The sequence below is a fragment of the Dermacentor variabilis genome, chromosome 7, assembly GCF_050947875.1.
Source record: "Dermacentor variabilis isolate Ectoservices chromosome 7, ASM5094787v1, whole genome shotgun sequence".
Classification (NCBI taxonomy): Eukaryota; Metazoa; Arthropoda; class Arachnida; order Ixodida; family Ixodidae; genus Dermacentor; species Dermacentor variabilis.
In genome coordinates this window covers 88041512-88056262 of record NC_134574.1, presented here as the reverse complement: position 1 = coordinate 88056262, position 14751 = coordinate 88041512, and the positions used below count along the sequence as shown (strand labels likewise).

General features: G+C 45.8%; 1 protein-coding gene across 5 annotated transcripts in view; it reads left to right on the top strand.

Moving 5' to 3' along the window:
- The window catches only part of LOC142587616 (transcription factor YY2-like), a 49879-nt gene that overhangs the window by 17573 nt on the left and 17555 nt on the right, over nt 1-14751 (top strand). For all 5 annotated transcript variants that reach the window (XM_075698763.1, XM_075698762.1, XM_075698759.1 and 2 more), the window contains 3 exons: nt 2521-2578; nt 6279-6437; nt 14140-14309. In XM_075698763.1, coding sequence (XP_075554878.1) covers nt 2521-2578; nt 6279-6437; nt 14140-14309 — 387 coding nt within the window. The remainder of the gene's footprint in view (nt 1-2520; nt 2579-6278; nt 6438-14139; nt 14310-14751) is intronic.

The window sequence follows — 14751 nt, the reverse complement described above, 5'->3', positions numbered from 1 at the left end:
CATGAATGTACATGCTTGTACATCATGTACTGCTTCTACATGCTTGTACATCTGCTGCTTGTACATGAATGAGTCAGCACTTATTGGACATCGCACGTACACAATGCACATGATGCAATGTGAGTGATACAGTCAGCTGTATTTAGTAGACTTTATTTTAATGTAAATAATTGCACCTTTAGAAATATGTCTACATTTAATGTCCCAACGCATTTAATAGCTCAACTTATTTGATAACCTGAGTTTGATACGTCAAAATGCTGATACAGAACCCACGGTAGCATTTCTGACACGCAGGACTAATTTTCAGTTATGGGTAGCTCATAAACCAATTACAAAAATAATTTAATGAATTATTCACTCAAATAACTTTTCTTTCTGAAATTTTCCATTATGTGGCCAAAAATAAAGTTGATCAAGCTGTTCTAATTTTACTTGATGCGGAATGACTTGAAGCTTGCCGCAGTTAAGTAAAGTTTATGTAGATGCCTTGTCATAGCATGTTACGCAGATGAAACTTCCTGTGAAACGAACTTCTCCATCCATTTAATTTTTAGCATTACAGTTTTGAGCCTCCTGTATCAAAGGCATAGGAAAATGTGTGCGTGAACGTGGTTTTGCATGCACAGGAAACACAAATAGGTATAATTTACATTTAGTACCCACCTTTAACTCGAGAAATGAAGTTGAGCTTGGGGACCTATCTGTTGTTAAAGTTGTTAAATCTGCTTGGATATTGAAGTGACGTTGAGTCTTGTAAGGTTGCTTGCCCACTTTTGCTCTTACATGATTAGTGCTTGTTAATTATGCCATCCTTAAGTCACGTGGTTATCATTTAGACTTGCCATCCAGTCTTTGCAAATGTACATTATATTTATATGGCATCGCATTCTTCCTAGTTCAGGGGCGTTTGGGCACACCTTGGTAAATTCAGTCTTAAAAATGCGTAGATATGTGACACACTAGCCATTACAGAAATAAAAGAAGGAAGTACACCGCCAAAAGCTGGGCTCTTAATTATGATGACTAGGTTCAAAACAGCGCCAGTACAGCAGGAACAGCTCAAGAGCAAACTTGATTACAGGGGTAGGAGTGAGTGCTGCATGTTTGCTGTCCTGGTTTGGCGTCTTCACATTGTCAGCTGGTCACTATGTATGCAGCGCCTTAGAAGAATGGCACGCAGTGTTTCACTCATCAGTATTTGTATAACAGTGCACCATTTGCAGTTCACATTTGACATGTGAAATTTCATTATACATTTGATGCAGTGTGCAGTACACCTTGCTAGAGTTTTTGGGAGGGTCAGGTGCTAACGGGACCTTACATTGTATCTGCGACATGACATTTTAAAATATACAAGGTGTTTTTTTTTTTGACCATACAGAATTATTAAATATCGCCTGTGGCTGGTATAGCATAATTGTAATTCTTGATCTGAATTACCCGAAGTGGCAGACATTACTCGCATGAGAAATCAAAATGCATAATTGACTAATTAACACATTAAATGACTTAATTATGGCATGCATCGCAATTTACAAGTTTTATCTGGTGAGTTTGGAGAGGCTTATTCACTTGGAACGACCTTCAAAGATCACACGGGCTCCGAGATATTACTATGAAAGTTCGGTAAAGATGCAAAGATTGTTCCACCTGGTTTTTTTTAACAAACCACCGTTTTATGCATTGAGGAATAAGAGTAACTGGAGTGCCTATGTATTTCATCGCACACTTTGGGAATGAATACTTTGAAACTGTCCTGAAAGTTCAAGTGGACACTCCTTGTGAACTCACCGACTACAACTAGTTTGCACTGTGAGCTGTAAAACAATTATTTTAGTGGGTAATTAGTTACATGTTGTTAATTAGTCAATCATGCATTTTGATTTCATGTGCGAGTAATGCCCATCTCTACGGTTAATACAGCTCAGTGACTAAAGCTATGCTGTCTGCCGCAGGCAATTTCTAAATATTGTGTGATCTAAAAAGACAGCTAAAATTATCATTATCTATCTCTTTTTGCACTGTTAACTTGCACGTAAGTGTCGCATAGTTAATGAACTGTTTTTGCCATCCATTAACTCGTGGCTTTTTGCTTTTGGGTATCTTAGGCTTCTTCTGGAGGGCTATAATTCTATGGCTTTAACTGAATGCATTGCACTTTCAGAAGGCAAGTGAGATTGTGGCAACTATTTGACCACTACTAGATTCAGTTCATTCAGTGCCAGTTGTCATTCTAGCGGCTGCCATATATATATATATATATATATATATATATATATATATATATATATATATAGATATGCTACAGCTCTGTGCCATATCTAAGGCAAGGTAGTGCTAATTAAGTAGTTGCATTGTAGTCAACAAACCTTCCTAATTTTTCAGGTATTTTGATTGCTCATAGTGGTCCACATAATCAGCATTCACAGCAGACGCAGTGGTTTCTGAGCTTTAGTCATAGTGTTATGGTGCATGACTAACATTGCTTGCACGTGTCTACTTTCCCAACTGGAACAGGATGAAGCCAAGGAAACAAAGTGACGATGTAGCAAGGACGATAGCATGTCCACACAAAGTGAGTATATTGCTGTAATGCAATCTCTGCCAGAAGCTTTCTGCAATGAGTGACCTGTAAGCAGCATGTAGTAATGTTGGACAGTGATTCCACTTTGAATTGAGACTTGAAGCAAAGTGTCATCACGGGAGACTTTTCAACAACTTCGTGAAGGGGCTCAAATGCATCTACAGTCGCCGACGGATTTTTTGGGCTCCAAAAATTTCTTACTTGATGGATCTACCCGACTTCATGAATGCATCGTCAGGGTTCCCATAGAGCTCATGCATTTTCGCAACCGATTGCTTTTATGGGTTTAGGCCCCAAAGTTTGATTTTCCGGATTAAATCGCTCATTCGGAGCGCGGTGTAAGAATATTATAAGAGGTGTGTGATCGGCAGTGCCTCGCCTTGCTGAGAGCGTGTCAGCAACATGCGTGTGTTTCGGCCATCCTCCGAGGGGCGGCGCTATATGTTAGGGGCCGCTAGCTTGTTCTAAAGGGTGAAGCCACATCGCCATCACATCAACGTTCGCATTCGTCGCATGCAGTTGTGAGTGCTTTTGTGCATTGTGCTGGTATACGTGTGTTGCTTTTGCATGGTTTCTTGCAGTATTAATTGTTTTGTCAACCTGTTCACCCACTTCTATGACAGCCTAAAGAAGCGTGAACGAGACTAAAGCAACCAAACCAAACAAGTGCGAGCGAGAGCTGACAAGAGCAGACGATAGTACGAAACGAGCGGTCGAGCGTGTCTGCATAACAGCAGTTTCCCACGTGCACTTCAATGAAGGGGCCGCTCTCATTAATCTCCTCTGTTCGGGGCTCGTGTCTCATTCGCAGATGGTCCCAACACAAGTGCACCATCTTTGTGCGCCAAACTATTTAAAGCGCACGCAAAACTGATATGCTGGGATGGGTGCTGTTTGCACACCTCCCATAATATTCTTACACCGTGGTTCCGAGCCACGCTACCCGATATTGAGGGCTGCCATGTTGGATTTTCTGCTTGCTTGGCTTCCTAGTCGCCTGCTCTATAGCCTGCAAGATTGGGAGGTGCTCTATTTCATTAGAGCACGCGCAACATTCTCCAATCCCAGAGGCCATACCCGCTCTCCCTTGGCTGACTACACGCTCTTGGGGACGGCACTTATTCTTGTTTATTTCTTTTTTCGGTCAGCACTATTGTCATAATCGCTTAATGCGGGATCCATATTTATTAATTTAGTTATTCTTAATGTCTTTGTTGCTATTTGCACGTGATGCGTCCACAGAGCAGGTGTGTCTCGGAGACGACGTCGCATCTTTGTGTGTGTTTGTGCGGCTTTGCATTTGTGTGATTGGCATCACCTCGTGTGCCTTTGGGAGAGCCAAGTGGTGCGAATAAACGTGGCGTGTTTCTTCGAGCTCCATGGCGATCTCCGGCAACGGAGATCGCAGATGGCACTTTTATGAAACTGTATACGGGGACAATGTCACTCTTGCGCAAATCCAAGCAAATCTGGTCGCGTCCAAGTGTAATATGAGGCCGGGCATTATTAGAGACTTTTAAAGCCGCATTAAGCCTAATAAATTAAAATTTTTCGGCTGAACTAGCTTTTTGTACTGTTAGATTTTTCAGGCTATTTTTCGGTCCGCATGAGATCCAGAAAATTGGTCGGCGACTGTATTATTGAGGGACATTACTTCAGGAACACTTTAAGAGAAAATATTTTTTAAATGTGTCTTATATGAATGGGCTAAATGGCAATCAAATGATGCCCCTGCCATGTATTTGTGGCCTTCTACTTCCTGTTGTTCATACTGTGCTTCAAGATGTGTGGCTATGCTAACATGGAGAGATGACTGAGTTGCTAAACTCAGCATACTGAAATACCAGCATGGCCTCTGAGATCGATAGGTTTCAACAGCCAACTTCTGAGGCCATGGTATCAGTGCAGTGATAATGTTCTCTACCGCCAAATTATGCCACTGTTGTCTCGCTGAATCGTCACGGTAGCTTATTGGCTGCGGTGTAGCACTTCTAAGCTCAAGGTCATGGGTTCAGTCCCAGCCACGATAGCTACATTCCAATGGGGGGTGTAATACAAAAATGCTCGTGTGACATGCATTGTGTGCGCATTAAAGGAACCCCAGGTTGTCAAAACTAATCCAGACTTCCCCGCTATGGTGTGCCTCATAATCAGGTGGCTGTTTTTGGCACGTAAAACCCCAAGATTTGATTTTAATTTAGTGGCACGAATTTCAAGGAGTTAAAGAAAAGGGCCGGCACTCCTTCTTTGCAAAATTATAGCTTACCTGTCATGTACAGAGGAGCGATGTTTGGCGCTTATGGTTACGAGAGCCAAATAAACTCGGCTATTCGCGATGAGAACCTAAGAATCCAGTACTTCCCTTGTTGTACAATAGTACTGCATCCACCCCCTACGGCTCTGCATTCCAAATCAAGCTTCACGAGCGACGCCAATGTTGAATTATGTTCATCTTCACTGATGCCTAGAAAGTGAGCAAACGCAATTGGCTTTTGGAAAAAGTTTGATATAGCCAGAATTCGATATAGATAATCATGTAAAGAACGCGTTGGAAACTTTTCCAAATCAATCGATGAAACAAGGGCGCGATCGGGGATCATTATTCGGAGTGTGCATTCAGTTGCATAGTGTGCAATTGGCCTAGGCAGTGGCGACTTTGTCTGCCGCGCGAAGTTGGCATGGCCTAGGCCAATCGCGCGCGGCGCCCGAATGCACGCTCCAAACAACGATTTCCTATCGGCCCCCAATTGTGGTGCAGTAAATACTCACTCGAAGCTTCACGCAACATATTTATTTATTTGGCTGAAAGTACTGCAGCAGTGTAGCCTGCTTCCTGTTGGCAGCCGCGTGCTTAAACACGGAGTCCTCAACATTGTCTAAACGATCCGCAAGCGATAGGCCGGTGCCTTCTAGGGCCAAAGCAGCTATATATAGCCTCAGTTGAAGTTGGGAGCGAGGCAACATCAGTGCTTGCGGGGGTCAACCTTGGCAGCGTCTTTGTTTGGCTGCTACTTCTGCTGTGATCTCCACATCCGTCAATTGAAGCATTTTGAAACACTGTCAGTAACGAAGTATTAAGTGGCATCTGCCAAGGCGTCCATGAGCGAGCACAGTGAGCGCATGCTGTCGCACGTCATTGTGGATGCAAACTGCCATTCCTCGCGAGGCATGGCAGGCGCCGAGCGTGCCACTGAGGAGTTGCTGCTGAAAATGCAATGCGTCGTTCGTCAACGTTGTCGAACTAGCCAAGCCGCAGCGTGCGTACGAAGCTACGTTCAAATGACGCCCTCGGCACGATCGATGAGTGCAGCAATAATGGGCAGTAGTCAGGAACGCCCATTGCGCCACCGCTGTCTTCAAGGATGTTGCGGGAAAGCTCGCCGCCTGTCAACAGAGCGCACCTTGTCTAGCGTGACGGAGGTCGATATATCCATTTTACGTCCAGCCCCGTTCAAAATACACAATTAGAAATGCATGCGATTTTCCAGGCGATATAGAAAGTGTTCGATATACGCAATAATTTGATATATCCGTGTTCGATATATCGAGGTTTGACTTCCCATGACGAGTACAGCTCAGAATCGGGGTTTAAAGGGATAAGAAAGAGTGTTTTGGGGCCCACCTGTGAAAATGCAATGCTATTCTTCCCCCCCCCCCCCCCCCTGCCACCCCATGTGTGTCACAATTGCAGGGCTGCACCAAGATGTTCCGTGACAACTCTGCCATGAGGAAGCACCTGCACACGCACGGTCCCCGGGTGCACGTGTGTGCAGAGTGCGGCAAGGCCTTTGTCGAAAGCTCCAAGCTCAAGCGGCACCAACTGGTCCACACGGGCGAGAAGCCCTTTCAGGTGCGTGTTGGAGGACTCGTTTCTAACCAAGGGGTTCCAAAATTATTAGTAGCTAAATTAGTTAAATGGTCTGTTAAACTATCCCAGGTTGACTGAACATAAATCGACATGTTGGGAGTGAGTGAGTGAGTTAGAACTATATTTAGGTCCTGAGGGGAAGAAAACATGTTGGGAAAAAGTATGAGGGAGGATCCACAGGGCGTGTTACTATGTAATGCATACCTGCCAACTTTCCTGAATTTTCCATAAAGTTTACACATTCGGGCTCTTTGTACAATTTTACATATATTTCGTCGAATTTGAGGAAAATAAGTTCTGTTTGTACAAGGATTTACTTTCCACTCTCTGCACTTACCCTTGGAAATCTTCTAATTCTGAACTGCTTTGGAGTAAGTTTATTCAGACAAGTTTCTGAAGCAGGTGAAAGCAGCAACAATGAAGTCACTATAACCTAAAAGCCGTGTGTTGCTTGCCAGCTTGCGCTGTTCCAAATTTACTGCTGCTTGTGTGCTATGTGTAAAGGTAAATCATCGTTAATACAGTAAATCTTTTCTGATTTCACGGGACCGAAAAGAATGTCCAAGTTAACCAAAGGATGAATGATTGGCGGTATCAAGAAAACAACAAGCAAATGCTTACTATGTCAACATGCTTTAGTTTAGGGAATGCATTGACAAATCTTGTTTCTATTTCGCACAAGAGCAGTGCTGAAGTAGCATTTCATTTCATCTCGTGAGTGATTAGTTCTCACAGTAGCGAAGGCCTCACAACTTCCTTCACAGCATTGCTGCAACGCGCGTCTTCCTCTCTCACGCACTTTTTCACACTTCCGGACGCATCCCAATTACTTTTTTTTCCAATGAGCCAGCCGCCAATAGATATCCATCCATCACAATATAGCCGGTGCTCTTCATCCTTGACAGCTTCCGCTGGGTTTGTGACATTGCATGCGCAGCTGTGCAGTATCACAAGGGAGGCAAGGGAGAGGAAATCTAGCATGGTTTGAGAAAAATTTGCTCTTTAAAGATCATGAGCAAAACAAGAACAAGGTGAAAGCAGGAGCCAACGTTTCGACAGGGGGGCTTGTCTTCAAGGTGCCTTGAAGAAGACAAGTTCACTTGTTGAAACGTTGGCTTCTGCTGAAACGTTGGCTCCTGCTTTCACCATGTGCTCGTCTTGCTCATCGTCTTGAATTTCCATCTCCTACCTTTCCCATGTTTTCCCTCTTTAAAGGTTAGTGTCATGATACAGTCAACATCCGAATTTTCGGACTCCCTAAGGGCTGTGAAAATGTCCGAAATAATGAATGCATAACTTTTATTGCACCCAAGGGCTCAAATCGCCTCAGGCACATCCGAAATAGCTCTAAAGTTCTGCCAGCACACTTATTAAACGTATCTGTGCTTGTACTGTGATTAAACGTATCTGTGCTTGTACTGTGATATGAAATGGCAGGTGCGCACATTTATAATAAAGGATACATACCGTGTCCTGTGGTTATTTTCGCTTTTCTGTCTTGGTATGCTTCATCGCAATATAGTCAAGTCCGCTTATAACGAACCTGAGCGTCACACAGCGTCTGTTTGTTATATCCCAAAGTTTGTAGTAAGTTGACCACAGCTTAAAAAAAGGTGGCTAGTCAGAATGCAAAATTTATTTCTTTGTAAAGAAGTCCGTGGTTCTCGTCTGTTTCTGCAGTGCAGATCCAATAAGGGTGGTCCCCAGTTCTTTTAAAGTAAAAGCGTGCTCTTCGCCAAGGCCCTTGGCGTAGACAAGTTTCTGAGGCCCTCTATATAGCTCATTGTTACAGGTGCGCTTATAGGTGCTGGCTCCGAAGTTTCGTCTTCCGATTCCTCCGTGGCGCTCTCCACCTGCACTTTGCAACTGATACCCTTGTCCGTACATGGTTCCACAATATCGGCGTCTTCATCGGCAAAAACAAAGTCGTCTCAACCAATGTCGTGGGCCCCCTTGTCGGAGTCGACGACGCGCTGCCACAAATCGCTGCCGGACTGATCATCTTCGGAAGCTTCAGGCCTGGCATCAGGCACTGGCTGCCACCTCCGCCGGGTCACCTTCATCATCTGAACGTTTGAATACCGTGAAACTCGAAGCGGCAAGTTGGTGGCCGGCCAGTCAACAGTGATAAGCAAGCGTTCCACAATGCGGCACCTATACGAAGCCTTCTATATGCGTATTTTGCCCTAATAAAGCGGCTGCACTTTTAGCTGCACAGCAGGGAAAGTGGAGTAACTGCCGTTAGAGAAATTTGCACTTGGTGCGCTGAGCAGTTGTCGAGCGTGAGCAGCACATGCCTGCCTTGCCTCTGCAGGTCGCAGTCAAACTCGCCCAGCCACTCTGCGAATAAATCGTGCATCATCCAAGCCTTATTATTGTGCCTGTAGAGCACAGGTGCATTGCTCTGAATACAGTCGCCGACTGATTTTCCAGACTCCAAAAATTCGGACATGCTCGATTATTCAGTCTGCTTCGCGGCACCGCCATTCTCCCCATAGACCATAATGTATAACAACTGCCGAAAGTTCGGACACCTTGCAACCTCTCATGTGATTTTTCGGACACTCCATGAGCCAACTCGATCGAGAGCACCGTGCACCGACTCTGACCGGTGCATGGTTCGACTTGCTGAACGCCATTTTTGTTTTGAACGGAGCCTCCTTGCTGCCCCACGAAGTGGCGCTACTGCAAATCCCCGCTCATCATCATCGTTTCTGCCTGGTTCGATAGAGTGGTTCTACAGCAGTTCCGGTTTCAGCTTAGTAAGCCATGTCAAGACAATCCAGCAGCTGATTTGTTTCTTCGCGCACGACACTGCGAGTAGGCCACGTTTTTCGTTTATGCGACTGGTGTCGGCATGGTGGTGTCTGCTTTGTGTGCTGCGTCGAGGTTCTGGTGATCCAACACTGCATACGGAAACATCGCGTCAAGTGTCTAATGGCGCCGACAGTGCCCGCGCAGACTGCGCTGGGGAATGCCGGCAAGTGAGTGCCGGGAGGCCTAAGATTTGCCGCCTTCTGATGTGCTCCCTACCGACACAGAAAATGTTCTGCCGAGACTTGTGCAGTGGTTGCATTGTGATTCTGGACACCGTCTCATTTGACAGTTTCACAGGTGCTGACACTGCTGTACTGACATGCGCAGAACTCGACGACGGCGAGATCATTCGTCAGGTTTCTGCTGCACCGCCGGATGATGACTGAGTCGGAAGATGACGCACCATGTGCTATGCTGCCGTCGCATGCGGAGCGTGTACAAGCAGTGACTTTGCTTTCAGCCGCCTATAGTGACCGTATGGCCCTCTCCGAGATTCAGGCTTATCTGATTACGCGTAAACAGAACAGCGTGCAACGGCGCATTCACGATTTATTCAGGCCTACTGCTTAGCCCAAATAAGTGTGTGGAAATAAAGGATTTCATTTTTTTCTCCTTAATCTGCTTTTTTGGACGCCTGTTTATTCGGACATTTTCGCAGTCCCCGTGAGGTCTGAATAAACGGTCGGCGACTGTATAGGGCACACGACGGTTGCTGCCATCTATGTTAGCGTACAGAAGTACTGTAATGCACACTTCATTGTGCTCGCTGCCACCGCATGATTCACCTTTCATGGCATGTGTCTTGTCTGGCAGAACCTGATAAAATAATGCAGTTTCGTTTGTGTTATACACGTCTTGCTATGCGTAGCTTGCAATAATGGCTCAGTTTCCTACAAGCCCAGTGGCAACGTCTTGGTCGCTTACCAAAGCCATCTCACCGACAATCGATTTAAAAACGATCCCATGCTGCACTTTAATCGATATAGCCAGCCATTGCCTGGGAAAATCTAACAGGAATGCAAAGGTTTTGGCTTTGCCCAGCGTCATTGGTCCACTTTTCAGAATGTTGTGAACTCGTGATGAACCATTTAAGCAGCGCGTCCTCTACATCCGCATAGGTGGCCTTCCACAGGTGCTTTCTGTTTGTCGACTCGGAGACAAAGCTGGCAATCCTTTCCTTGTTCTTTAGAATCGTCGAGATGGTTGATTTTAACATGCACTTCTTCACCAACTCGCAGTTTTTAGCACCTTGTGACAGTTCCGTCAAAGTTGCTTCATTACCATGTCCAGCGCTTTTCGTTTTGTGACCGCTGCAGGAACAGCATTCCCATCGGTCGTCCTGAATACAACTCGGGTCTGACTAGAAGAAATTGTGGAAGCAAGAAAGCATAGACTAGTGTGGAGAGGCCTGCTTTGCGGTAATGGCCAGAAAACAAAACTTTTGTACTTTAACCGATGCCATAGCGCACCTGCCAAGACAGCGAGGGAGTTGCAAGAAAGAGCGAGGAAAGGGGAGCAGAGTTGCGAGGGACAGCTGGGACGGCGGCCTTGGAAGCCACACGCCGACACTTGTGCGCAGCGCATGACGGCAGGAAGAGGGTAGCGGGGCACAAAACAGATAGTTTGCCTGCAGGGAGGCTTGGGAAAACAGACCGTGTGTTCAAAGGGGTCAGAGGTCGCCGTTATTTCACATTGCGGCACCAGGTTTACGCCGTGCATTCGCTGTAACCGATCGGCAGGGCTCAAAGACATTTGTTATACGTGCGGTTTTATGCCCTTGAAATAATGTATATTTTGAAGGTTGCACGGGTCTCATTCGTTTTAGCGAAAGTTCGTCTTAAGTAGGGCTGGTGTATGTGGGCTCGACTGCAATTCGTGTATGCTTCACAGCATAACAGCTGTTTTGAGGTGAAGCTAACTTTCGAAAACTGGCATTATGCAACACATTGTGCTTTTCGAGCCTTGAAGCCATGGGCAACGAGTACAAAGGCGGAGTCGGCACCATTGCTAGCAGCAGCAAATTGTTTCAATGAAAAAAAAAATTGCACCAAAAAGCAAGAAGCTTCATAGGGAACCTCGAAGTAGCAAGACCTAGTGTTGCCGAGGTGGTGGCTATGACTGCTAGCGGATCTGCATGCGAGAGTGAATAGAGCGCGAGGAGGAAAGCAGAGGAGGAGGGTGCAGTGGAACCATAAGGCAGAAAGCGATGAGGAGGGTATAAAAGCGGGAAAAGGAAAGAGTAGTGCCGCGCAAGATTTGTTCTGCAGCTATGATTGCTACGAGATTGTACGAGAGTAGTGCTTGTTGTCTGTTCACAGATGACGCTCACGATTAAGCACGCAGCGAATGCGTCAACTGATACCATATATGGATACAAAGGGCTGCATGAGTGGAGGTCTGTCTGCGGCGGCTGCTGTGAATCACGCCCACATGTTGCCCACACACTGCCTCTTTCGATATCCCAATTAGTGAGGCAGTCGCACCACACTTCACTCCATTTGCAATGCACGCACCGCATGAAACAGATCGTCCGTGCCAGCCAATATATTGTGAAATGAAAACACGTATAGAGCTGCATGCAAATTTTGCATTAGGGAATATCATAATCGTCAGTGAATTTTTACGTTCCTATTTTATACATTGCCATTCTGTAATGCTCCCACATCTTGTGTGCCGTTTAAATGTGGCAGTCATGTAAACTTAGTGTATGGATGGATGGAATAACTTTAATGAAAGGTCCTGCGAGCTACGGGACGCAAGGTCCCATAGAGCGGGCTACTCCGACGTTGGGAGCGGGAGTTGTAACTCCCTGGCCGCATCATGGGCTCGTTGGACGGCCCAGAGCTGCTCCACCAGGTCCGTGCTGCGTAATGCTTCTTGTAGCCTGGCGGAGTCTTGATCCTTGTTTGCGTGGGTCCGACCACACGGCCAGAGCAATTGATGTACGTCTAGTGTGCTATGGCAATTTTCGCAATATGATGCTTTGTATAGGTCAGGCATGTAGTGATGTCTGTGGTGCAGGTGCAAATTCAGAAGAATGAAATACAGGAACTATGCAGTCATCAATTCCAGTACGCTTGTTATGGCGAGGCTGCAGGTACACTCAATTGAGCCTCAACATCTCGAACAGCATGAGGATTGCAAAATAGTTCAGTATAGCGAGAATTCTACTGAAATTACTTAATATATACGTAAAAGGCCTGTGCAAGTTAATGATTAAATTGCACATGGCGCAGGGAATACTCAGTTGAATTGTCAAACAAACAATTTATTGTTTTTGTTTAAAGAACTGCAGCTGCATAGCTTGTTTTTTTTATTTGTGGCGGCATGCGTAACTGCGGCCTCCTCTACTTAATCCAAACATTCCACGAGTGCCTGACCAGTGCCTTCTATAGCACTGCAGTAGCGTGGCGTACAAAGGCAGCCACAGCCTAACTCAAAGCAGGACGATGGTTGCTCTTGTGGGATCGTGTTAAGCATCCTCTTCATTACGGCATTCGCCTGTAAACTCTGTGGCAATGTCCACAGAGTTTAGAGTTTAGAGCTGTATAGGGGAACAGTTTGGTATCGACAATAATTAGATATATCCGTGTTCGATATATCGAGGGTTGATTAGAGTCAGCTCTGCCGCAATACAGCTGTGTCTGTCAGCTCTTCCATGGTTCCAGTTGTCGTCGCAACCGACAAAGTTGTCATTACGCATGCTGTTTGCGGTATGCAGAAAGCGTCGGCAACGATTGACTTCTTTGCTCCATTCTCGACGCTCCAGATAATCTCAAGTTTTGTGGCAAATATCCGTGACGTTCTCTTCTTCACGTTTGGAGTCATCGCAACACTGCAGGCAGCATAGATCACGCCGATCACACCACGATAACTATGACTGGCCTGCCTAGTAGCAGTGCCGAGCAGGAGTGTGCATCAAATGTGCAGTGCTATCAGACGAGCCAAGCTTCCTCCTGTGTGTGCTGCTATGCTCAAATGGTGATTCCAGCACTATCGATGCAAGCGTGTAGCCTAATGTGTAGCTGTCAGAAATGCGTACCGTGTCACCGCCATCTTCAAGTGTGTTGTTGGGAAGTCCACTGCCTGTCGCAAGAGGTTGGCTGGGGCAGTGGAGTTCTATGTACCCATTTAACATCTGACCCCATTTCACATAAAAGGTTAAAAGTAATTGTGATTTTTGGTGGGATAGGGGAACAGTTTGGTATCGACAATAATTAGATATGTCCGTGTTCGATATATCGAGGGTTGATTAGAGTCAGCTCTGCCGCAATACAGCTGTGTTATGAGGTGAAGCTTTTGAATAGTAGAAAGGGGCCACTATCACAGGACATAGTATGTGTTCCTTAATTATACACACATGCAGAGCTGTGTCAGAGCTCTTTTAGAGCTGTTTTAGAGCTGTTTCTGACGTTGCTGTGGCGATTTGGGGCTTTCTTAAATGTTATGTTTTCCTGGCTGTTACATGTTTTTTTTCCCCCCTCAGTTGTTTGAAAACATATCAGTGTGGTTCTACTCTAACTAGTGCAGGCTAAAAATAAGATACCATGCTGCAGAAATACTCTGTTCTTTCTCAGATCCCACCGTCTTTAAACTTTTGACTTCAACTGCACAGTGTTTGTTTTTTAGCATTTCATTAATACCAAGCGGGTACTTATGCATGTCTTAAAAGTAAACTGCAAGAGGAACACAAGAGAAATTAGAGGACGTGATTCACGTTTTGCAGAGAGCTGTTGACAGGTCCCTGAGCTGCGTCTGTGAATGAAAGTTTCACCGTGGGTTGGTGCGGACATTCTAGTGCCTCGACTGTTTCTGCGGGGGAATGATGTTGTAAGTTTTGGCCACTGTCTCCCCTCTCGCCCTGCAGTGCACGTTTGAAGGGTGTGGCAAGCGGTTCTCCTTGGACTTTAACCTGCGGACACACGTGCGCATCCACACGGGCGACCGGCCATACGTCTGCCCCTTCGACGGCTGCAACAAGAAGTTTGCCCAGTCCACCAACCTCAAGTCACACATCCTCACCCATGCCAAAGCCAAGTGAGTCTGCTGGCAAAACACGTGCTGCCCTCCTTTCCTCTTACACACGGCGGCCTTCCCTGTCCAGCCCGCATCAAAAGGCTTCTTGCTGGTACAAAACGTGAGGCAAAATGGAGTCGCGTAACATTCACGAGCGCTGACTTGTGGCTGAGCTGTGATGCACATTGCATCAGAGCTCCTGGGCTCATAACAGTTTCTTCCTAGGAGCTGGGCTTCTAGGAGTTCAGGGATCATGAGAGTTTCTTACAATATCGCCTAGAGGGAAATGTGGCATCACCATCTGTGTGGATTTCTTAAACCAGTGAAATGGCGGGATATGGAAGGTTTAGCTTATCATAAATGTGGCTTGAACTGAGACATGGTCACAGCCGTAGAGATGAAAGTTTTTTTTGTAATGAAACCTCCGTGAAAAAATCTTGGTTCTCCTGTAATGTTTATTTCG